Source organism: Rattus norvegicus, chromosome 1 (genome assembly GCF_021556685.1).
Source record: "Rattus norvegicus strain SHRSP/BbbUtx chromosome 1, alternate assembly SHRSP_T2T, whole genome shotgun sequence".
NCBI classification, from domain to species: domain Eukaryota; kingdom Metazoa; phylum Chordata; class Mammalia; order Rodentia; family Muridae; genus Rattus; species Rattus norvegicus.
In genome coordinates, this window is record NC_141534.1 from 50,948,746 (window position 1) to 50,974,194 (window position 25,449).

A 25,449-nucleotide genomic window follows, 5' to 3' on the forward strand; every position below is an offset into this window, starting at 1 on the left:
CCCTCGCCCTCTCAGGGACGACTTCTCCTTCTTGTTGGCACAGTCAAACAAGGTCATGTTCCCAGGCCTAGGAATGGACTCCTATCCTACTTCTCCAAATGCTTTCAGAACTGTCTGTTAACTGGTAAGGAACTAGAACTTGCTGTTACCTAAACTAAGGTGCATAAGTTATAAAAGAATATAACCAATAACCAATTGCCTGCTATTCTGTTGTGCCCTAACAGACTAGATGCAGCTGAGCCACTCCTTTGTCCCCTTGTCACTCTGAGCTCCTGGCCTAATGTCTTGGAGAATGAATTAAGGACCTTGAAGCCAGGTGTCGTGGATACAGCCCAGTCTCCTGTGGGTACTCCCTTACTTAACCCGTCATGTCAAAATACAACTGGATAGCAGTGTGGCTTCCCCCAGTGTCCCTTGCTTTGTGTTCCCGTCCTTTCAATCTCCTTTTGGGGACATGACTCAGAACCTGAACTGGCCGCCTTCTTAAGCGCTAAGCTTTTGTTCTTAAAGCCTCTGTCTCTAAAGTGAGTTTTCTCAGCTTCCATCCTGAGCCCAACACTATGTCTCCAACAAATAACAAATTTGGTTTAGAAATAGGGGTACACACAGGAACAACCCTTCTTATCGTTTAATCAGCACTCAGTGATGCATCTGGAAATATGTGCTCTCTCTCCCTGCGCAGCTTGGCCTCATAGATACTGAACTCCTAGTTTCCACAACATGTCCACATGTACTCATTGGGGTTGGGGGACACCATTATATGAGAATACAGCAAGTGTCCAGCAAACTTTGCTATCGCAGTCATCTGGTCATTCAATGCCCCATTTGCTAATCAACCAGCATACAAGGCATCATGGGTCTAGACAGGACAATGGAGCATCCAGAGGAGGAAGGGATGCAGTTATGTAGTGGGTATCTAACAGGAAGGGAACCTTTGACACCCAGGTGGCCCATCAGCCAGATCTGCTCGACCTGATGGGCCCACCTGCCACTGGACAGAAACTTTAAAATCTGTGAGTTCAAGTAACCTTCTCTCTTTATATGTTACTTCTCTCTGGCATTTTGTTGTAGTGACAGGGAGCTGACTAACGAAGGCCCATGTTTCTGCACACATTGTTGGCACTGTGTGGCTGTGTAGAAGTCATCCCATTGGAATAACTTCCACCTCTGGGGCGAGCCGTATATGTAGAGGGTGGTTCTGATGCTTTGATTGGGAATCTGTGTTTACTGATGCTGAAGATTCTTGTCTCCAATTGGTTTTTGATCTATCAATAAAGACAGCAGTAGCCAATGGCTGAGCATGGGGTGGGACACGGAAAGTTACATGGGTAGGGTGCAGAGAGAATTGAGGGGGACTCAGGAGAGAAGAAGGGGATGAGGGTAGTAACAGGAAAAAGGCCAGGCTGGAGAGATGGCTCAGCGGTTAAGAGCACTGCCTGCCCTTCCAGAGGTCCTGAGTTCAAATCCCAGCTACCACATGGTGGCTCACAGCCATCTGTAATGAGATCTGAGGCCCTCTTCTGGTGTGTCTGAAGACAGCTACAGTGTACTCATATACATAAAATAAATAAATTTAAAAAAAAAAGAAAAAAGAAAAGAAAAAGGCCAAACAGCCATGTGAGTTTTTGGATAAGTAGCATCTAGGTGAAAGGGCCTAGGGTAGCAGGGCAAGGTTTAGGAGTGCCTAGTCATTGAGTTAGCTAAGGCATTTTAAGAATAACTGGTGTGTATGTATGTTTTCTATTCATGGTTCTGAGATAGCTTCTGGGTGGGTATGTGTACAACTTGTTGGGAACTTAAAGCAACATGAAACCACCTGCTACAGATGGCTCCAATGTGGCAGGTGGGGACCCACTTTTAAAATTATTTAGAAATTCTGGGATAGAATACAAACATACAAATGATATAAGTCTGGGGGGGGCGGGGAGATGGTTTCTCAGTGAGTGGAAATGAGTCAGTGATTCCAGCTTGCAAAACTAAAAAGCAAAGGAACACAGTTGCTGAGAGAGAGAGAGAGAGCTTAAGCCAAGAGGATGGGAACTCCTGCTGTGCAAACAGGCTGACTGGATCCCTGAGGGCTCTTCCTGAGGGAAGAGACAGTGAGAAGCAAACAATAAAGCTGCCTGCCTCCAGCCACCAGATAAACAAAAGATAGAGACATACAAATCTGGTTTAGTTGCTTTTAAGAATGGAAGGGAATATATAGATTTTGCCTGAGCCAAGTGGGGATTTCTTTACGCAGTTTGATACAAAGAGTTTATGATGAGATGCAGAGAGTCAAATGGTAGACACAACAGATATTAAACTCTACATAAGAGAGAAGTTAGGGGAAATGAATGAACAAGTGCTTTAAATATATGTAAAAGTCTTGCTAGGACAATTTCTTGGAATCTTTGAACATGGTTGACACGGGATTTCTGGGATTGTCTGCCTAGTATGATTAAAAATTAGAGCCAGTAAATAGGCTTATACAGTGAATAGAATGGATTTAATTAAAGTTAAATACAGAGACATATAAATATTGAGGCTTTTGATCTTAAAAACAAAATTAGGTTGCAAGCAGGAGGTAGAGAGCCTACTCTATTTCAGACAGTAGAAACTTAGGCCTTGAGAATTATATATAGAGAAAGGGAAATACTGCAATGTGTACCCACAGAGATATTAATCTCCAAAGTAGGGAGGATTCAAGTTTACACAGATGTATCTATAATTTAGGCTTTGATATCATGAAGTTTGGGGCAGGAGACAGTAGAAGCACTGTCTCGGCAGATAGTATTTACTTAGATGGCTTTAATTGCTTTGAGTTATTTTGATTATCAGAATGAACGTGGTTATTAGTTTGGTGGTTATGTTAAAGTTCCTCATGGAGAGAGGTCAAGCTACACCCTTAATGAATTCTGATTATTGGACCAAAGATATGATATTTTTGGAGAGAGGCTCTGCATTTGTGTTGATAGGAAAGGAGAATAGGCTCTGGGCTCTTGTAGAGTGTATGGATCAGATATGATAGGGAAAGGCTATCTGAAGATCTCAAAAAAATTTCAAGAATATCAAACCAGAGAGGTAAATCGATCTGCTGATTCCTTGACATGGGAGCAGGCCCAGGAACCGGCTTAGACATAAAAATGTCTCTAGCCCAAACTTCAGCTAAAATGAGATAATGGGTCTTATTGGTTATAGAATCCCTAAGATTCTTCGTTCCCTCCTTCATATGGCATGAATGAAGATTTATTACCTATGGTTATTGATAAAATTAACTCATATAAAAGACGGTTGTCTTTCACTTGCTCGAACGAGGAGAAAAATTTCATCCTTAACTGACCTGTGCACCCTGCACAATCCATACAAATATTTTAATGGTATTAAAATTTTGGTTGTGAGATTCATATATTACAGAATGTACAGATTTGGCAAGGTTCATCCTCAGAGATGCTGAACGGATCTGCTTGGCCTCTGTATTCCGGTGCTGCCCAAAGTAGCTCTGGGGATTGCTGCTGATTCCAGATCACCTCACCTCACCCAAACTTCCAAACAGGTTGGGTCAGAACTTCAGTCAAGCCCCGAGCCTTCTAAGCATGCAGAGACTGGATAACAGATGCTAAAGTTAGCGTTCTTAAGTCTAACCAATTTTCTAATTTTCCTACCCCTCCCCACCCCTTTAAAGAATGTCTTGTCATGCAGGAAGAAGCCATGGAGAGTTGTCAGCCTGATTACATGGGTTTGGGTGTCTGGTTATGGTAATTTTACAAACTAGATAGGTTGCCATTTTAAGGGATAATTTGGGAATGGTCATAATTTTGAACATGGAGGAAATAGATGGGATGGATTGCCAAATTTTCTTGAAGAAAACATTGTGTAGCCATTATCTCGCATTGGTAGAAATCTTTATAATTGATATAAAATTGAAGTTACAACCTCTTACATTGGTATAGAATTTTATGTATTGATAAAGAATTAAGGTTTTTATTGGTATGAATCTGTATACAAAATTTGAATTAATATTGCTACTCTTAGATAGGCATTGTGCCTATGCCACTCATTTAAGAACAAGATGATTAAGTAATTCAAGTTAAGGCCCAGATAGTAAGCTGATGGCTAGGTTAGATTCTAATTTAATTATAATAAAGTGCTTTCAATGTACTCAAATAAAACTGGCTAAGAGTAACTAAGATTTAACAGTTCAAATATACTTTACATAGTCTTCAAAAATATCAGAAATCCACAGAATCTGACATTTATTCATTTCATTTTAATAGAAGTTTTGACTAGAGACATGTCTGCTCCTGACAGAACCCCCTTCACACTTCAAAGGAGCCTCTTTACTTCCAGGCAAAGTTGCTTATTGTGGCAAGGTAAGCATGGGGAAGAAATGGCCCCTTTCATCTACAGACAAAATGCTGTCCGAAATGGATACAATATGCAGAATTACCTCTGCCAAGGCAAGGTATGCAGTCCTTCATAATTCTGCTTTACAAAGGTCAGTCAGATGATCATGGGCCAGAAGGCTGAAGACTGATGCTCCAATGTTTTGAGGAATGGGAGGCTGTCCAGGTAGTCAGCTGTCTCTACAATTGTTTAGGTTTGAAAAGCTATATACCCAGGTAATGTTTAATTTGTTCCCAGATTTCTAATGGAGTTGAAGACTAATTATAGTCCCATAAGCAAACTTAAGTTGTTTAATGTTAGAGACATGATATAGAGTAGAAGGCATGGCTTTCAGATGGTGTTACAGGCTAAAATCTAAACATAATTCAGGGCTAGAAGTGTAACTCTTCAGGTTAGGTAAGGTGGTACAGTACTTTGTCTAATTGACAAATATGATGGACTAGATTTTAATTGTATATCATACTTTGCAATTTACATGATTGTATGGTTCTGCTCAACTTATGTCTGAGAGAAGAGTTTTTGTTAATTGGGCAGAAAAGGGGAGATGTAGAGGGTTGGTTCTGTTGCTTTGATCAGGAATCTGTGCTCACTGATGCTGAAGATCCTTGTCCCCAGTTTGATGTATCAGTAATGAGCATCAGCGTGAGATGAATGTGTAGCAGGCGTGTGCAGCCATCCTGAGGCTTAGGGTGGCACTTAATGGTCAGAAGGCATTTCAGAGGAGGAGGCATAGGATCTGGGCTTTGAAGGTTGAGTAGGAGGTCAGCAGGCAGGGGTGGATATATTCCTCTTGGGTACTGTGGACTTATTAGTCACAAAGAGGGTGGGGGAGGGCTAAATCATTCCCAAACTTCTCAGCTCAGCCAGAGTCACTAAGGCCAATTTACTTTGTAGATTTAGACAATGGTGGGAAGTCTCAGTTTGTCCCACTGTTAAATAGGGAGTGTACCATCAGCTACTGTGAACCACTGGGAGAATAGGATCAATTTTTATGTGTGTGTGTGTATATGTGTGTGTGTGTATGTGTGTGTGCATGTGTGTGTATGTATGTGTGTGTATATGTGTGTGCGTGTGTGTATGTGTGTGTACGTGTGTATGTATGTATGTGTGTATGTGTGTGTATGTGTGTGTATGTGTGTGTATATGTGTGTGTGCATGTGTGTGTATGTATGTGTGTGCGTGTGTGTATGTGTGTGTGCATGTGTGTATGTATGTGTGTGTATATGTGTGTGCGTGTGTGTATGTGTGTGTGTATGTGTGTGTGTATGTATGTGTATGTGTGTGTATGTGTGTGTATGTGTGTGTATGTGTGTGTATATGTGTGTGTGCATGTGTGTGTATGTATGTGTGTGCGTGTGTGTATGTGTGTGTATGTATGTGTGTATGTGTGTGTATGTGTGTGCATGTGTATGTATGTATGTGTGTGTATATATGTGTGTGTATGTATGTGTGTATGTGTGTGTATGTGTGTTTATGTGTGTGTGTGTGTGTGGTTTGTAACAGCAAGTGTTTAGTCATTAGGAAGCCTTCAGAAGAGAGTGTGGATGGGGACCAGAGCACCCAGAGAACAAGCACAAGGCAAGAGCAAACGGGGCTGGACAGTCATTAGCCTGTGATGGATCGATCTTCTGACACGGACTCTCCACCTCTCAGCTATTCCAACTTAAAGCTTGTTCGATATTTTAAAACCAATTTTTGAGTTTTTTAAAAAAATATTGCATTAATCAAAACACACACTAAGGTTTGGGTCAGCTTAACCAATGGCAAAAGCTGGTTGAGCTTCAGGAGAGATGGGTTCCCCTTTCTGGAGAATGCACTATCAAGAAACAGAAAACAAACATCTCTGAAGAAAGGATGTGAGAAGAATTACAAGTGGCTGACAAGAAAGAATGCTTTGAGAGAACTGCACTGAGGTGAAAATGTGAAGAGGCCTAACGAGCACAGTTTGTGAGTATTAGCAGCATTTGGACATGGGTGCCTTTGAAGACCAGATTTTTGGGGGGCAGTGAGCAGTAAGGTGTTGGTTCTTCAATGTGAACCATGTCATCCTTCTCAAGACTGCAGGGCAGTGAAGCTGCCAAGGCTACTCTTCTACCAGTTGTGCTGCTGTTTGAGGAATGTAGTCATCAAGGCACAAGTCAGCTCTGTTGAAAATGGACCCCTCCTTCAACAAGGACACACCCCTTAATCCTTCTAATCCTTCTCAAACAGTTCCTCAGCTGGGGACTGAACATGCAGATATATGAGTTTATGGGAGTCATTTTCATTTAAGCCCCCACACTGGACAGGAGACATGTTTTTCTTAAATTGTTGAGTGGTTTGTTTTGTTTTCAAATAGGAAGGATAGGAAGGTGAATCTACGACTGGGAGCTAGATGCAGGAGTCATGTTTCGAGGCAAGGAGCTCTAGAGGTAATGTAAGACCTGAAATTAACCTATCAGTCTCACTTGCCCAAGGACCAGGTAACTTCAGGGAATGCTGGGAGTTGTAGTTCTTGGACACAAAGAAAGCCTCATAGGAGAGTATGATGGTCTATGTGTTTTGTTCATAAAAGTCCATATAACACATGTCTCTGGGTCACTCTTCTGGAAATTTCAGGGAGTGGTCCTGACCAACATTCACCTGTTGATCAGTATTTAATATTTAATAAAGCTTGTATCAAGTTTGGCCTGGCAAATTAAGGAATAACAGTAGTGCTCTACAATCAAGGCTGAAGAGGTGCTATGGCAGGTCTATCCATGACACATTGAGATCCTTATGTTGACTGAGCAACTTTTCAGTATCTAGAGAATTCATGGAACTGCCATACAAGCAGGGATCTTGCCCTTTATCCACAGGGCTTGGAACAATGCCTCCTCTGCTATAGGTGTTTAGCTACAGGTGTTACTGCTGAGTAAGACAATACCTTTTCACTAGAATGCTACCAGAAGTCAACATGCATCTATCTGATGTAAGTGCACGGGTTCTGTATTGGACTTGGGGATGGATACTGTAGAAGAGCCGGAGAGATACTTGTACCTTTGCCCACAAATGCTGTCTTCCACAATAGTGTTTAGGACTACTGTCAGGAGTCTAGTGGTTCCCTTTGACAAGCTCAGAACCACTTTCCGCCACTTTCAGGGGAGTGTTATACAAATCTACATATTTGCTAGGCTTTGGCCAGCAGTATCTTGATATAATTGCTTATCTTCTTTGAGCTCTCTCCCATGACTCTTCTCTTACCCGCTGAGGGGAAACATACTCATCTACATTTTGCCAGCTAGCCAAGCAGACTTCTTGACCCATACAATGTTCCATTTAACATGCACTAATAGTATGATGGATACATGCCCCTTGATGCTGGTCATATGACCTTAAGATCATCTTTTTTTTTTAATTTTTTTAAGATTTTATTTTATTGTATGAGTACACTGTAGCTGCCTTCAGACACACCAGAAGAGGGCATCAGATCTCATTACAGATGGCTGTGAGCCACCATGTGGTTGCTGGGATTTGAACTCAGGACCTCAGGAAGAGCAGTCAGTGCTCTTAACCACTGAGCCATCTCTCCAGCCCCCCTTAAGATCATCTTTAATGCTCATTCCCCATTTATATGGCTTAGATATTAAGGTTATAATGACTTAAAAAAACTTAAAAACCAAGGTTGGTTGTTCTTTCTTGAAGTATGGGTTAGGTTACTGGGAGAGTCAGGAACCTGGGCAACTTAAGGGTAAGTAAGGTTGTTCCACATTTTCAAATGGGATCTCACATCTTGAAAGCTTTGGTTCATGACTGGGACACTGATAGATGTAAATTGCTTGATTATTCCCATTTCACAAGGCCCCCTTTCTTCATCTTCTTGTGCTATAAAGATCTAAAGGGATTGGGTTCCAAGGCTATTATTAGTCATGCTTTCTGTACCCAGTGAGCTTGAACTTGAGTATCCCTGAGTGGAAAGAAATGAGCAGAAGACAGAGTTACCTCTTTGACTGTATAAATAGAGTTTACTCCTAAGTCTACTGATGTGCTGGTGTCAACAATAGAGGATCTTATGAGAAGACCCAAGTGTACTAATTATATTTATTTAGTTATGCTAATATTGGGCAAACACAGCTGCAAATCCCTTACAGAGATACACTTCTCTCTATGCTCACTTGCAATCATCCAGAACTGTCATGTTCTTGGCTATAAAACTAAAATGCTCTGAAGTGTCCAAGTTTACTTACTAGGTTCTAATCCACGAGGCAGGGTGTCTATTTGCCTAGGTTCGGTGTTTGAACCCTTGTCAACCACTGTATTGAGAGAAATGTGATCAGCAAATTCATCAAGTTTGCTGAAGCTCCCAGCTCCTCTTTCCTAAGGTTTGATTGATCATAATTAATAAATATAAGGACACATGTTTGCATTTTCCTAAGGTGCGTGGGGCTCGTTAGTGGGCAGGGTTCAGGAAATGCGCTCTTTACTCAATCAGGGTGAAGATACAGTTTAGCATTGTCTGTGAGACGGATGGAAATGCACAGCTGTTTCCTTGAATGTGATAGCATGTGATTTGTGTTCCGTAGTCACTGCATACATACAGTCCCTGACCTACCACGCTTCAGCTTTGACGGTGCGAAAGCGATACATGATCAGTAGCCACTCTGCTTGGGCTTCTGTGCTTTGACCTTTTCCCCAAGTAGCTACAAGCTTGCATCCTCTACCCGGATGCTGTGCGGGAGTTGTAGCAGCTTCTACTTGGCCCAGTGACCGGCAGGGCTAGCAATCCAGACCCTACAGTGTGTCGTGCGGCTAAGTTGGAACGTTCTGTAGGTTAGAGTCTTTCAAGGCATCTTTGACTTCGTAATATTTTCGGCTTATGATGGGTTTATTTGGGATGTCACCTCATCAGAAGTGAGGAATGGCTGTGCACACAGAGGTAATTTCCATCAGACAGCCAGGTGCGTCCAACTTTCTGAGATTGTGACAGATGTCATCTATACGCACTGTCTTGTCTCAAGAACGGCTCAATCAAGTGTTCTCACCTCCCTGAATTCCAAAAAAAACAAAAAAAAAAAAACCAAAAAAAAAAACCTTGTGATGGTTTAAGTAGGTTTATGATTTAGTGTTGAGCTGGACCCATGGCTGTGCTGTGCGACCAACCTATGGGTCACAGGCTGGGCACACCTACCACAAAGGCATCATATAACGAAATAAAAGCAGGGGCAGTGCTGATTTTTCTGACGTAGATTCTGTTCAATTGTCTTATCCCAGTTTCCTCTGATCGCACTGGTGTGCCTTATCCCTATTCCACACTCCCCAGGGAGAGAAGCTATCAGGGAGCAGGGAAGTACCCCTCTCAGGAAAGCTACGTGGTGCCCTGTGCATGGGGGATAACCCTGGCTCACCCAGTTCCCAGGTTTCCACGCTTAGACTTTCATGGTGGAGCTAACTTCCTGTGATCCGCAGAGGGACTGCTGCTTACCTGAGAAGTCGCCCCCGAGGCTTCGAACATCGAGTCGCACTCCCCTTCATGGTATGCTTCCTTGCAGTCCCGGCAGAAAACGAACTGCAAGGGAACAACACGCGTCAGAACACTGAACCGCATTCTAAACTCTACGTTGGCCTCTGACTTGAGTGGTGGCTTCTGGGTCAAATTACTGTTTGCAAGGTGGGATCAGCTCACTGTTAGAGTGTTCTGTGTGCCTCAGCAGGGTTACAGAGATGCACCATGGGTCTCTCAGCCATGTCCAAGGCTGCTGCCGTGGCTGAGGATGGCTCCGCATTGTGACTCACTGAACTGGGGATCATCCCACCTGACATCTGAGATTCCATGGGAAAGCCACCGAAGGCTTGGGAGTCCTCAGGCTCACGTGACAGGATATCAAGCTGGGCATTTTTTGAGGTTTTGATTTAGGTAGGGTGAGTATGAACTGAAAATTGAAAGCAAAAGAAACTGCCAACAGCACCGACCTTGATTTCAAAGGATGTCAGCTGCTTCTCTGAGACTGAGGAAAAACACCAACCCAACATGATCTCTCCTTACAACACCTTCACCATGCAAGGAGACTCATCAGCTGCAGGCTGAACGTCCCTCAGTCCAAGAGGTTTGGGACCAGATTTAATTCAAATTTGGCATTGTCTTTCAGATTTCAGAATGTTTGCATACACACACATGCACACATATTCACACATTAACATGTATACACATACACATAGATTCACATATACACATCATATCTATGCACATACACTTACATATATATGTGGCTAGTAGAAGACATAACCTGATGGAAACATCATGCATTTTTTAGTATGCCTGTTGCTTTTAAAGTTTAACAATTTTTATGGGTTTGGGTATTTTGCCTGCACGTGTACCTGTATATCACATGTGTGCCTGGTGCCTGTGGAGGCCAGGAGAGGCTATCAGATCCCCTGGAACTAGGGGTAAAGGCAGTTGTGAGGTGCTATGTGGTTGCTGGAAATTGAATCCAGGTCTTCTGGAAGAGCAGCCTTAACCATTGAGCCATCTCTCCGGCCCCAGGTTTGCACTTTGACTGTGCCCCATTGCAGGAGGAAGGATGTAGTAGAATAGAACCTTCTCCAGTACCATTAGGGCAGTGCTCAGGAGTTCAGATGTTGAAGGTGTTAGGTTTGGGGTCCAGGCTGCTCACTTTGTACTTCTCTCAGCAGAAAGGCTGACCCAGAGAGTGATGTAACGTCACATAGAAGACTAAGTTGGTGGGAAAGTTGCACGGGTCCCCGTGCAAATCGCCAGCACTGCCAGGCCCTACGCTTATGCATCCCCACTGGATACAGTGAATTAGTGCTGCCCCCAAACCCTCTCGTGAGACCAGGAATCTCCTTGTTGGCCCCCACCCCACCCTTCTGCTTTGGCGTGCTCAGTCAGCTCAGTCATAGAGACCTGGCCCTGACTCCCCACCACTTCGAGGGAAGCTTGTCTGATCTCTTGGTGTGACAGTGAAAGCACTTCACGTCTTATTAGCCAGGGGATGAGATATAAAATCCGTTTCATGGTGCAGGAACACCCTGGAGGTTGATCAGTTTGTCAGAATAAATAGGCTTCTCCTGATGCAGCAAAGACATTAAATTCACCGGTACTGTGGGAAAAAGGACCATAAAGAAAAAAAGAAGAAAAGAAAAAAGAGAGAGAGAGAGAGAGAAAAGAAAAACCAAGACAACACACATAAACAAAAGCTGCCGAGAGTGGTGTTGGGAGAGGATACAAATCTGGGTGAATACTGGTAGTGACATTAATTTGTGTGGTAATTGGCTTCTATTCCGAGCAGCCGTATCCCACAGAACTCTCTCCAGTTAACGACTTGAATCTGCTCTACGTAAGCTGAGTACCCATCTAGAGCAGTGATTCTCATCTGGAATAACCATTCTAGAACAGAGACCTGTGGGGTAGGGGTCAAATGACCCTCATCAGAAAACCCCAGATATTTACTTGGCGATTCATAACAGTAGCAAAATTACCTTTATGAAGTAGCAACAAAACTAATTTTACAGCTGGTAGGGGTGGGGAGGTCCACCACATGAGAAGCTACATCAAAGGGTGGCAACTTTAGGAAGGTTGAGGATCACTGGTCTAGGAGGGTCTAGTTTGATCTTGAAAGTGTTTTGGGGGATTTGTAATCACATTACTCTGAACACTCAACAAGGGCCTTGTTCGAATGAGGAGGGTTTTGGTTTCTAAATGACGCCCGAAGGCATCCTAGGGTGTCACGGAAACTCACAGGGCTCAACTGGACTGGTTTAAAGTTTTGAGTAAAACACAGTGACCATTGACATTTGGAAGCTTCTATGAATTAATAACTCGACGTCATTCCCCTGAAACCACAGACCCCCTAGTTGCCGCTACCCCCAACCTCCAGGTTGCCCCATGCAGTGATAGGAGTTTGTATACAAATGCTCCTTGTCTCTTCTCGTCTCTGAAAACCTTGCAGATGCTCAGAGACACACAACTTGGTGGTAGTGGGTCTCTCGTTCTCTCTCTCTCTCTCTCTCTCTCTCTCTCGCTCTCGCTCTTGCTCTCGCTCTCGTTTGTTAACAGTGGGGAATATTCTTTTTTAAGATTTATTTATTTTATGTATATGAGTACCCTGTGGCTGTCTTCAGACATACCAGAAGAGGGCACCGGATCCCATTACAGATGGTTGTGAGCCACCATGTGGTTGCTGGGATTTGAAGTTAGGACCTCTGGGAAGGGCAGTCAGTGCTCTTAACCACTGAGCCATCTCTCCAGCACCAATATTTTATTCTTTTTTTTTTTTTTTTTTGGTTCTTTTTTTCAGAGCTGGGGACCGAACCCAGGGCCTTGCGCTTCCTAGGCCAATATTTTATTCTTAAATGTCTAAAAAGAACTTCATTTTTGAAAAAGAATTACAAGGCCTACAGATTTTTTTAAATCCCTGGAACTCCCCCCTCCCAGTCTTTCCAGCACTAACAATAACCATGACTATCTCAATGCTTTTATGAACATCTTCCACTGAAACCAACTTATTTTAATTATTTCCTATTTAAGAAGATGCCATCCTTCTATACACTCATTTCCAGAAACTGGATTTGGTCTCACTAAGTAGGTCAAACTTGGGATTAAACCTTCCTCTGGCCTCAGTCTCACCCAGCAACAAAATTCCTTGGGATGATTTTGTGGGCAGTGCAGAAACTCTCCTGGTGCTGAAATTGTGTCAGGAGGGAAAGCTTCTTTGGGAGAAGACAGACAGACCCTTCCCCTGCCCCCTCCTCACCATAGTTCTACACTCACTGCTGGTCAGTTTGTCTCCCACAGGGGTTTACGGGGTTTCTCTCACAGAAGGCTGCTATTCTACACAGATATCTCCTAAGCATTGATTACAACCTCATAGCAACCAAGGCTCCCCAGACACGTACACTGCCCTTCCAAACCTCTGGAGTAGCTGAACAGAGGGAAACAGCTATGGTCCATTTATACAGCTTGCCTTCCCTGCATCGCTTTCTCTTGAGAGGGATCTCACAATCACCAACGACTTCTAAAGCATTTTGTTTTGCTCTCTTTAAAAATTGAAATGCATGAGTTTTTCCAAGGCAAGGTCTCATCGTTTAGTACAGCCTGGGCTTGGAGTCATACTACGTAGCCCAGGCTGGCTCTGTTTAAGCTTCCCATGAACTCAAGCATAGCATGATTAGGGGTATGTGCAATCCCGCCTGATTTATATGCCTTTCAAAAGTTACACAAGTATAGGGTTGGGTGGTAGAGCGCTTGCCTAGCAAGTGCAAGGCCCTGGTCCTCAGCTACAGAAAAAAAAAAAAAAGACAGAACAACAAAAAACAGACCAAATAATGCCAGTGACTGTAGCACATACCCTTAGTCCTAGCACTTGGGAGGGAGGCAGAGGAAGGCAGATCTCTGAGTTCAAGGCCATCCTGGTCTACAGATTGACTTTCAGGACAGCCAGGGTCACCAGGAGAAACCCTGGCACAAACAAACAATCAAACAAACAAACAAACAGATTGATTTACAGAAGCAGTCCATATTTATCCTTCTGGCTCTCTGTACCCTGCTCCACTGTTGGCTTCATTAGAAGGGTCAAACACATGGCCATATGAACACCCGAGATGGCAGCTTCATTCATAAACTTGGCTAGGCCACCATCCCCACAAACCTATCACACTCTGACAGAGAGATTACTCTGGAGACATTTTACAGACAGAACGCTGGTTTTTTGGTGAGATTTCCCTAGGCGATCTGGGTGGATGGATTCAATCTGCTACATGGGCTTCAGGGTCAGGCTGTGCCCATCAGTTTCAACCTGCCCTTTCCAAGGCAAGGCCTGTTTGTGGACTTGAGGCAGGCTTATCTAGAGCACAGACCCTGGTAAGCCAATTCTGCAATAAATCTCTTGATATAATAAGTAATATGTGTCTTTATAGCTGTATATGTGTTCATGTATGCATAGGTAGAACCAACACATGTGTGTGACTATAATCATAATTCACACGTTTGTGCGTTTATTTAGGTGTTGTCTCTGTCTCTGTCTCTCTGTCTCGCTCTGTCTCTGTGTCTCTGTGTCTCTCTGTCTCTGTCTCTGTGTCTCTCTGTCTCTCTGTCTCTGTCTCTTTCTCCTGCGCGTGCGCGCGAGCGCGTGCGTGTGTGTGTGTGTGTGTGTGTGTGTGTGTGTGTGTGTGTGTGTGTGTAATCATCCTGGTAGCTCTGCCTCTCTGCTGGAGTCCTGGTTGACATAACTGTCTCAGAAAAATTCCAAGTCATCTTATTCCCTGTCTTTTGTAAAAAGATGACCATAAAGCCACAACAATCTAAACCTTCTGTATTCTTTACAAAAGTACATTTTCATTAAAAAAAAATCTAGCACAGGAGAGATGCCTTGTCAATTAAGAGAACTTGTTGCTCTTGCAGAAGACCCTGGTTCAGTTCCTAGCGCCTGCGTGACAGCTCACAATTGTCTGTAACTCCAGTTCCAGGGGATCTGGTGCAGGCGAAGGTCACTGCTCTCAATCGTGTGATTGCTTCCTCTGATTTGACAATGAGTAAGTGAATGTGAAGATCCAGTGCTACGAACCAAGTAATCGGGGAATGGAGTAGCATAACCCGGATATAAGAGTCAATGTTACCTCTAGTACACATTCAAGTCTAGGAGACGGTGTCTAACTTCCTCTTAACTGAGGTGATAAACTTATCCTGGGTGCCTGAGAAGAGGTGAAAAAAACCCTCACATTATTTAATAAAGCCCAAATCTAATAAATTCATCCTCTTCTACTTAGTAAGAGCTCAGCTTTTGTTAGCACAGAATTCCATTTTCCCTCACAGTTAGCACACTGAGTGTGATTACATGCAACACAGTTATGCTTGAGTCAATGGTGGGCCTCAGAGATCCCAGCACTAGGGCACACATCACTGAAGAAGTGGGGAGGTGTAGGGGGGGAGAGACTGCAGGAGATAGAACAGAAGAAGCAGCCAGAAAACTGACAGCGAGTTTATCGGAAGCACCCCAACAGTAATGAGCTGTTACTGATAGAGAAGATGATGTTCTGTGCTCACAAGAAAATTCTTTGCTGAACAAGAGTAATCAGGCTGAGCAAAGCAACATGAATTCAGTCTGTAAAAAGTAACGCCTGTCAGGAAAAGATACAGAAGGAAGGTCGGCCTCCACTGGAGGGGACAGCGCCATGCCACCATCCCTGGAGAGCTTGTGGGGTGAGGCAAGATGCAATACCATAAGACACTGACATTGATGACCTTCATACTGGGGGTGGGGGAGGCAAAGGCCAAAGGGTGTGTTTAGGTCCTACAGTTTTAATTCAAAAAGTTTAAAAATAATGTTAAAAAAGCTTATAGAATAAAGATATAAAGAAAATGTTTTATATAGTATGCTTATGTTTAAAAATACATAAGGTATGTTATATTAAGCTAAGGTTGATTTAATGTTGAAAAAGAACAATGTGTATGCAGTGTATATGTGCATGTGTGTGTACATGTGTGTCTGCATGCATGTGTGTATATGTGTGTGCATGTGTATGCGTGTATGTGTGTGTGCATGTGTGTGCATGTGTGTGTACATGTGTGTGTGCATGTGTGTGCATGTGTGTGTGCATGTGTGTATGTGTGTGTGCGTGTATGAGTGTGTGTACATGTGTGTCTGCATGTGTGTCTGCGTGTGTGCATGTGTGTGTGCATGTGTGTGTGTGCATGTGTGTGTGTGTGTGTGCATTTAGCCTACTTAAACACACAGCGTGTTTGAAGTCTGCAGAGGTTCGCAATGCTGTCCTGTCACAGCCGTTCCCTGTAACCCGGAGCCAACTTCATGTCTAAGCTCTATTCTGTGTCAGTGCCCTAGGTAGAAATGAGGTTTTAAAATCGCTCACCGTGTTCTTACTGGATCTTTGTATGTCGACATACATTTAGATAGACAAATGCTTGCCACTTTGTGACATGTGCCTACAGTCTTCAACACAGTAGCTTGCTGTGCAAACACGAAGCCAGGCACAACGGGCTGAACCCTACCTCTTAGGTTTGCCAGAGGCTGCACCCCCTGGTTTATAACTACAACCCATGATTTTTCCACAATGACAAAATCACCTTATGGCATACTCACGGGACATGTCCCCATCATGACAGGATGCATGGCTGCGTTTAAAATCATGTGACAGAACAGCATGCTCCAATTCACAAAATAGTCTGGAAAATATTTACATTTGGAAATGTAGCTTGGTGTTGTCGTGCACGCCTTTAATCCCAGCCCTCAGGAGGCAGAGGTAGGTGGATCTTTATGAGTTTCAGGCCATCCTGGTTTAGACAGTGAGTTCTTGGTTACACCATGGTGAGACCCTGTTAACTAAACCAAACCAAGCTGTAGTTGGGGATGTAGGTCAGTCGGTAGAATGTTTGCCTGGGATGCAGGGAGCCCTGGACTGTATGCCAGCACCTCATAAGCTGGGGTGGTGGCATGTGCTTATATCAGTTCTCCGTAAGTAGAGGCAGGGATACCAAAGTCACCCTTGTTTACGTGTTGACTTCAAAGTCAGTTTGGACTATATGAGACTTGTCTCAAAAATGTTCACAAGATAAAGATATATATATTTAATCTATGGCTTCATAGAACTAAACTAAAAGAACAATATACAGTGTAGTTTAAGGTTTCTGTTTGCAGTTAATGAACAAGTTCCCATTTGTCCTGTGTAAAGTCCTTGTAAGCTAAGCTTTCTATGTGTAGTTAAGAACAACTTCCTGTTCTTAGACCTGATGTAAACTGCAAACCATGTTTTTCAACCCACACTAAACTTGCAACCCTGTTTATAATATCCTTACCCGGTTCCTTCCCTTTCGCCGTATCTTTCTGACACTGCCTAACAGCCCACTCTCTCACCCTGAAAACAGCTTATCTCTCCTATAAGAGGGACCTCAAGAGGCTGGCAGGGGCTGCTGTCTAAAATCCCAGCTTAGGGAGAGGCAGCCTGACTGGCCAGCCCTAGGTGCACTCCAATATTTTGCTTTAATTGGACGACCGTGGATTGGTCTTTCTCCTCTCGATGTTCAGGTTTAACATGGAGACATCTCTCCGATCTGCATGTCTGCATCTATTCAAAGAAGGTAAAAAGAGAATAAACGCTTCATACAGTTTCCGGCACACAGTAAATACACCAAGAAATAGTTTCTTACAGGCTGTGATGCTTCCCAGGTAATAAAAATGTTTAGAACGTACAGGGGCGCTAAGCACCTTGCTCCCTAACATACGTCCCAGTCTACTGATGATACAGATGTCATGTGAAAGTCTAGGACCACCTTGGCAATGTCAAGTCTTTGCTACAGTTATGAGTCTGCTTAGAGAAAGGGATGCTGGCACTACTTGTGTGTATATACAAAGGGGTGTCAACCCCTGTGTGTATATACAAAAAGGCCATCAACCCCTCAGACCATTAGCACCGTGGAGTTGGGAAAATGGCCCATGGTGTTAGTCTGTCAGTATGGTAGTGTGGAGCTATTGTATGATTGCTGTTTAAGTCTTGTTTCTCATATGCCCATAATGGACGTCCTGGAGATGCGCAGTCTCTCTTCCGAAGCGTGGCGGTGAACCCAATGAATAGCTTCTGATGCAATTGGGACAGGCGAGGGGCTGCTGATCAATACGGGTCAGAGCTGGTTGGAACCTACAAGCAGTGACCCTTAAAATCAGATTTTGATTCTTAATGTTGATGAATGATCTCTACATGAAACCCCAAATCTCTTTGTGCCCGTTTCCCGTCACAATTGTATCTGTATTAAAAGCGTTCTGTTATGTGCCGCCTATTTTTCTTCTGGAGATCTGAAGTTCTATCTTAAAAGACTAGGAGGGAATCAAATGCCACCACAGGACCCTTCTTTGTGGTCTGAGGAAACATCAAAGGCACAAAGCAAGCATGCGTGGGTTTTTTACTTCCTTGGGGACGGAAGAATCGGGACGCTACCTTCGGTGACTGTCCTGTAGGTGGCAGCAGAGATACGTTGTTTCAGACCAGCGTGGGAAACCGGCACACTGGAAGGGTGACGCTCCTGGTGGAGGGGGACCAGGTGCTGATCTATGCACAACTTGTCCTGACAAGACAGTGTGGCTGAGTGGAAACGGTGCTGGGCAGTAGCACGATAAGCCGCGGGTTGGAAAAGACGAAAGGGACATCATTTCAAGAACATAACGTATTAAAACCACAGTCTCATGGTAGGAGGCAAATGGAGGTGGTACCAGCTCCGAGTGCAAACAGACCAAGACAACCCTTTACAAAGTGGTCTTCCCAAATGGCTGGGTAAAGGTCTCAAGAGGGCTGGGTTGAGTGGGCGAATCTCAAGGGCTCAGGGACCACGTTTCTTCATGCTTCCCAAACTCTACACTAATGATCCCAGAGGGCAGGCAAAACACCTCTACCTGGTTTTCTGCAGAACGACTGCCTCTGTGCCACCCCAGAGTCATGTCGGTTTTAGGTTCATGACCTTGAACATGCCCTTGCTTTAATGTCCATCCATGGGCTCTCTCAAAGGGACTCTGATCATCAGAAAGTTCCCTTTTCTTTCGCCTCATTAATGCATCCCGAGCTTCAGGTGCATAGACATCATTTGTACACGTTTTGTATGTGTGAGCAGAAAACTTCACATCCAGTTTAGAATGAGGGCATCACAACCAACATACTGGGTCCACTCAGATGCCACCAGGGGAAAGAAATCTTGCTTAGACCGAGGGGCACCTAGCAACCAAAACAAATGCCCTTCCTAAGTGAGTCTCTGGACTTGGGCCCTGCACTGGACCCTAGCTAGCTCCAGGGTGTGGAAGGGGTATTGCTGAGAATCAAACCGTGTGATTCATTAGTAGACACGAAGATTTTACGATTTGATTCCTACTCAGAATAATTTTTCTCCCTTAACAAAATGTTTATTGCCGGTTTATTTATTTTTTCTTTACTTTGATGGTTTTATTGGCATATAATTTGCATAGTCATAGATTTTTTTTCTCCTTTTATATTATTACATTCATTCGGCTTTACATTCGGATTGCTGCCCCACCCCCGGTCTCTCCCTTCCATAGTCCCTCCTTCTATCCCCTTCCCCTTCTCCTCTGAGAGAGTAGAAGCCCCAGTGAGCATTGCCCCCTCCCCCCCACATCAAGTCTCTGCAGGGCTAGGAACATTTTCTTCCGCCGAGGCCAGACAGCTCGAAGAACGTATTTACGAAGAGTCCACGTGGATCGGAGGATGGTTCAATGGCTAAGAGCACCACTGACTCTTGCAGGGCACCACGGATTGATTCTTAGCCCCTAGAGTGGCTCACAACAGTCTGAATAGATCGCTCCAGTTTGAATAGATCCAACACCCACTTCCGGACTTTATGGGCACTACATAGATTTGGGTGCATAGTCATTCACGCAAGCAGGGTAGCCATATACACAAAATAAAAAATCGTTTATGTACTTGTAGAATGGATCACACAGGCTCATCAGCACAAATTCAAGAGGCACCACGGAGATGATCTCTGTTTTTTCTTGGTCAGCTACAGAGCTTCTCAGAGAAAGCTCATCTGCTTTCGTGCATGTTGTTCTAGAAATGCCTTATACGCTGAAGTACACGTAAATGCTATTTTAAAACCACATGGTTTACAAAAGGTCCTAATATATATTGTGGGTAACACCTTGGTCTTTCACTTAAGGCCTTGTACAGGTATTGAGTTTAGCTCCAGTCTCCCTGGATCTAAACAGCTGGGCAAGATTCCAGTGGCACATATACCTCACACCCTTTCCCTGTCTCCACATTAGAAAGAAAGCTGCGGGGAACCTTGTTTCCGTAGCCGATTTTGTACAGGAAAAAAGGAAATCTGTAGGATGAGTTTCCGGAAGTAATGCAGCTGGGTTAAAGGGTGTGTGCAACTACCTGAGGGGAGCGTTTGTGAACCGCGCAGTGAGTCTCAGGAAAGGCCACTTCCTGCCCCCTCCCTGACGTGCTGTGACCAACCACCTTGCCTTTCGAGCTGCATTGAAAAGAATCTCAAACAAGTGCCAGCACTTGTATAACCAGAGGGACACATTCCTGGCAATGGGAAAGAACTCTGAACAACTTCTAAGCCTCGTCTCTGTAGCTGAACAAGGGTCCCGATGGCTTGTGGCTGTCCTCTCTGTCCATTTTCAATGCCTCCTGCTTAGAGCCTTTCTTTGCTCTGATTGTTGTCTGCTTGGTTGATTCTAACACTGACAGCCAGCACAGCGGAGGGCCGAGTGCCAGTGATAGGAATAGGGGAGTTCTAGGCTCCACCCCCATGCAGTGTCCTGGGCCTTAACTTGGCAGAGTGGATTCCCAGGTCCACAGGAAGTGGGGGAGGGGGCAGGCGCACAGTTTGTGACAGTGATTCCGGGTCTTGCTCACCTCCCCGATTCCCCTCCTATTTGTCTTAGCTGACAGCGTTTTAAAGAACAGTTCCCGCAGTGACGGCCTCCATCTTATAATGGCTCCCTTGTTTCCAAAGGCTAAAGTAGGATTCAGTCGCGAGCTGAGACTCTCGTAATGATTTCACGCCGAGATTCACACCCTCGTCCGTGTTCCTTGAAACAAACTTCTTGGTGGGTAAATTTTCGCCTCTAACTGAGAAGTCTGCTTACTGTCTTGGAAGGTCTGCCCAGCTCTGCTTTCAAACCAGCATGTCCCAGACCTTCTGGAGCAGTTGGAGTCCTCCAGAAACGGAGCACTGGTCGAGGAGTTATCAGATCCAACACCACTTTCAAATATTGCCATTAATTAGGGAGCGTGTTTGAATGTGGCCATTCATTAGTAGAACGAGCAACATATGTCTTCTATAATTTTTAACTGGTCTCTAATCCTCCTGACCTTATCATTTACAATCTGTAGCAAGGCACTAGACTCTGTAAAAATGATTACGCCACGCCAGTAAAAATGTGAAATCCAAGCCATATGGCAATTTGAGCCAAATTTGTCCCATATGCCTGTGGGCATCCTTATGCTCTGTAGCACAGTAGGGGAGGTAAATGTCTCCTCTTCCAGAACACCTGGGCCCAGCCCTTGGCAATCTGCGGGTAGGATCAGTTTCGGAAAGGGTCCAATCATGCTGGAGGCACCCCGCAAGCATGTTGTAGACGGTTTTCTTTTCTACTTCATCAATAAGCCAAAAATCAACCCAGAGTGCATATTAAACTGGCCTTTCTGATGTACTCCTGTAATCCCAGAGGCTGAGGTAAGAGGATTATGAGTTTAAGGATGGTCTAGGTAATAAAGTGAAAAACCCCATCTTGAGGGAAAAAGATACACATTAAACCTTGAGTGGGTATTGCACAGTCGCACAGGTAGACCTGGGGGTGGGACACCCATCCTAGCCTCTTGCTACTTGTCCTGAGCAAGGCAATCAGTGTCTTTCAAGTATGCATTCTCTCTTGCTGTCTCTCCCTACTGCTGGCGACAGAACCCAGGGAGGGCCTCACCCACTGAAGGCAAGAGTTCTGCTCTTTATATTGTTTCCCATCAGCGTCATCTCCTTCTTATACATATGATTGCTGACAAACTTGTCCACACCAAACAATTTTCACCCTCCTCCTCCTCCTTCTTCTTCTCCTTCTCCTCCCCCTCCCCCTTCTCCCCCTCCCCCTCCTCCTTCTTCCCCTCCCCCTCCTCCTCCTTGCCATCATCATCATCATCATCATCTTCATCATCATCATCATCTTACTAGTTTTCATCTCCCCAGGAATGGGAATCCTAGTTAGTTATGGATTCTCAGAATCAGAACCTTGCAACTGGTGTGGAGAGGCAGTTTTCATGAAGAATGGGTGAGTTGGGGAACAGCTGTGCATTGTGGGTAGAACTCGATCGTGGGCCTGGCTGGGTAGTTCTGTGTGCAAGACTGTAGTATTCACAGGAAGGAGAGGGGAGTCAGGGAGCATGGAAGGTCCCAGGAGAGGGCACATGGCATTGGCTTTTTTGCCCTCCACCTTTTTTCAAGCCTCATGCTGCCAACTTCACGTCTCCATTAGCTGGGCCATGGCGTGGGCACGTCACACCTCACAGTCTGTGCAGGGTGAACAGGTAGGAGGAACTAGAAGAATCCCCTCATGCAACCAAGTTTTTGACATGATAGTGACGTGACACTGTTCTCTACAATGTTCATGTTTGATAACTATGCAACCTCCTCGTCACTCACACCTCATAATGCTTTTAAGTAAGTTTATGAACTGTCTTGGGTTGTACTCATAGCTGCCCTGGGCCACAGGCTGAATATTCCTGGAACTGAGAGGCAGGAAGACAGCACTGATGCCTAGAGATCAGAAGGGAGGGGTAAGCTCTGGATACTGGGCTAAGCCCTTTGGTCAGGGGCAGCTTTGGTCCAGAGACACAATGATGAGCCAGACTCAGGCTAAGCTCATGGGCATGGTGGGTGGAGAAGGTTCACATCACGGGAACCGGAAATGATTTGCTAACACAAAAAGGGAAGGATGAGTGCATGAAGGATGTGTGGGGTGGGAGGACCCAGAGAGAAAGTCAAGGGCACAGAAATCTAGACACCCTTAAAGGACCTTGGCTTGTAAAGAAAGAAGACAAAATCCCGGGACAAATGTCTGCTGATGAGAAGGCTGTCTGAAGGAGATCCTGCTGTGTCCTTGATCTTCTTAAGGGAGGAACGAGACACCAGCTGAGGACCCCTTCCAGCGAAGGGGAAGGGGGAGCCTCAGAAACCCAGAGCAGCCACTGTCTGATGGCCTCCGTGAGGCATCAATCCGAGGCAAACCTGAAGGACATGACATTGGCACTCCCTGCAGCCTGAGTGTGGTCCCCAGCCCTGAGTGCAGCCTCTGCCCGGAGCTTGTGAGTAGAGTAGATATTCAGCTTCCTCTCATCCCGGAAGTTCTACACCGGGATCCGAGTTTTATGACCTTGGGAAAGGCAAGGGCATGTGGCAGGAGAGAGGCCCCACTGTAGCTCAGCCATCCTCAAGTCCCTGGTGTGTTCTGTGTGCCAGATGTCCCGAGGCTCTACGGAGGAGGATGATATACAGTACTGCCCATTCCTCTAGGAAACCCTTCCCCCCAGTCCTCCTTCACCCCAAAGCCCTCTTCCCATAGGTTTTGTTCAGCCATGTTTGGTGTGTGAATCCCCTCCTCGATGCTCTGATGTCATGGAGTCCCTGCTCAGCTAGCCACATCCACCTTATCTGATGATGTGAGATTCTTGGGAATATGGAGTGTGAGTACAAGGGCGAGGTGGTGAACAGAGACTGCCCTGAGTTTGTAGAACCCAGTATTGCTGCCCTCAGATAGTACCCAATCAATCGCTAGGAGTGGTGCGAGTAGGGGCCATCTCAGGAAGGGCAGCATTTCTTATTATGATTAAATTTTGACTGTGTGGGGAGAGCAGGGAGGCGTGGCACCGCTGGAGTGAGGGGCTGGGGCTGGAAGGAACATCAGGCCAGGAGATGGGGCTTGCAAGCTGGCTATGGGACTCCGTAGCACGGCCAGGTCTACAGGACCACTGAGATGGAATAAAACCATTTGGTCGCTTAGGGCAGGGTAAATGCAATACCATACTGTGTGGCTGCAGGTGGCTGGGCAGGGTGGAACACCTGCCAGTAGCTCATTAGGGTCCAGAGAAGGGCACTGGGGCAGAGTCTCGCTTCAGACCTTATGCTAGGATGCTAGGAAGCTTTACTACCAAAACTGACTTGGAGTAGGCCAGAAGGTGGTACGATTTTGTACTGCGTTCATCTTTCTTTTTTATAAAGGGACACAGTCTAGACTAACGCTATGCAGCCAAAATAGCAGCAATTTTAAATGTTCTAGTGGCTGCATTAAAAGAAGGAAAAGAAATGGGCGAGCCTAATTATAATGCTGACTTCACCAAATATATTCAAAGTACATCGTTAACACGCCTTGATTTGGAGGTTGTTGCTGACTGAGATTTACTAAGCTTGTGACGCCCAGCCTACAATTCATATTCACAGCACACTGTGGCCTGGACTGGCTTGACTAGGTGTGCCCAGAACCCTTGTGTGGCCAGTGGCTAGAAAATCCACCTGTCTGGGGATGGCTTAGATTATGGAATGTAAGAGCACAGTCTTAATTCCAGTTACTCAGGAGGCTGAGGCAGGGATGGGTGTAAGTTCAAGACTAGCCTGGGCAAATTAGTGAGGCCCTGTACAGAAACAGAAAAGGAAAAGAAGGCTGGGATGTGAAGAGTTTGCCTTACGTGCTCCAGGCCCGGTGTATAATCCCTAGTACCGCAAACAAAGAAACTATCAAACAACGAGTATTTTAATTAATCAGATTATTTAAATTAAATATTTTTCTCTATCCCCCTTTCCTTAAAAATGTAGTCTCATACGTCATGTCCCAGGCTGACCTTGGGCTAATTATGTAGCAGAGGATGACCCTGCACTTGTGATCCTCCTGCCTCTACCTCCTGGGTGCTGGACTTGTAGGCTTGTGCCACAACACTTAGGTTTTGCTTTGTTTTATTTTAGACACAGTCTCACGGTGTAGCTTAGCTGGCCTGGAACTTACAGAGATCTTCATATTACTCCTTCCTGAGTGCTTAGATTAAAGGTGTAGGCTAAGCCCGGCTCCAGTGCCCTGATCATGGGCCTACAGCTCTGTGCAAGGATTCTACCAACCGAACTACATCCCCGGCTGGTTCCATTTTAAAGAAAAGTATTGCAGGGTGCAGAAAATAAATCAGTCTAGTCACAGGAACTGAGGTGTAGTAATACTACCACGAAAGCAAGAGACTTTGCTGGCTACACATGCACAGGCACACCCACTGGAGAAACGGCTCCCAGCACACACAAGCATCCCTCCTGACTCTGAGCACCCGCTTGCTTGGAGTGCCTGTGTTGTCTGCTCACACACTTCGTCAGAACTGATACCATGGTCAGATAAGTATCTCGCCATCAAGTCTGGGGTGGACAGCTACTCAAAGTGCCCCACCGAATACATAGCTATTGCTGTAATATCACCCTTGTGATGGGTTGGATTTTTAAGTGTAAGGCAGTGAAGATCTACATAGTCACAGGAACTTCGATTCAGAATTACTGCCTTCTCTCCATTTAGAGAGAAAGCTTTGGTCTCAGCGGCAGGACTT

General features: G+C 44.9%; 1 protein-coding gene across 5 annotated transcripts in view; it reads right to left on the minus strand.

The window, feature by feature from the left end:
* Positions 1 to 25,449, minus strand: part of Prkn (parkin RBR E3 ubiquitin protein ligase) — a 1,215,323-nt gene that overhangs the window by 35,787 nt on the left and 1,154,087 nt on the right. For all 5 annotated transcript variants that reach the window (XM_087584833.1, XM_087584829.1, XM_087584826.1 and 2 more), the window contains 1 exon segment: positions 9,827 to 9,910. In XM_087584833.1, the coding sequence (XP_087440959.1) occupies positions 9,827 to 9,910 (84 nt within the window).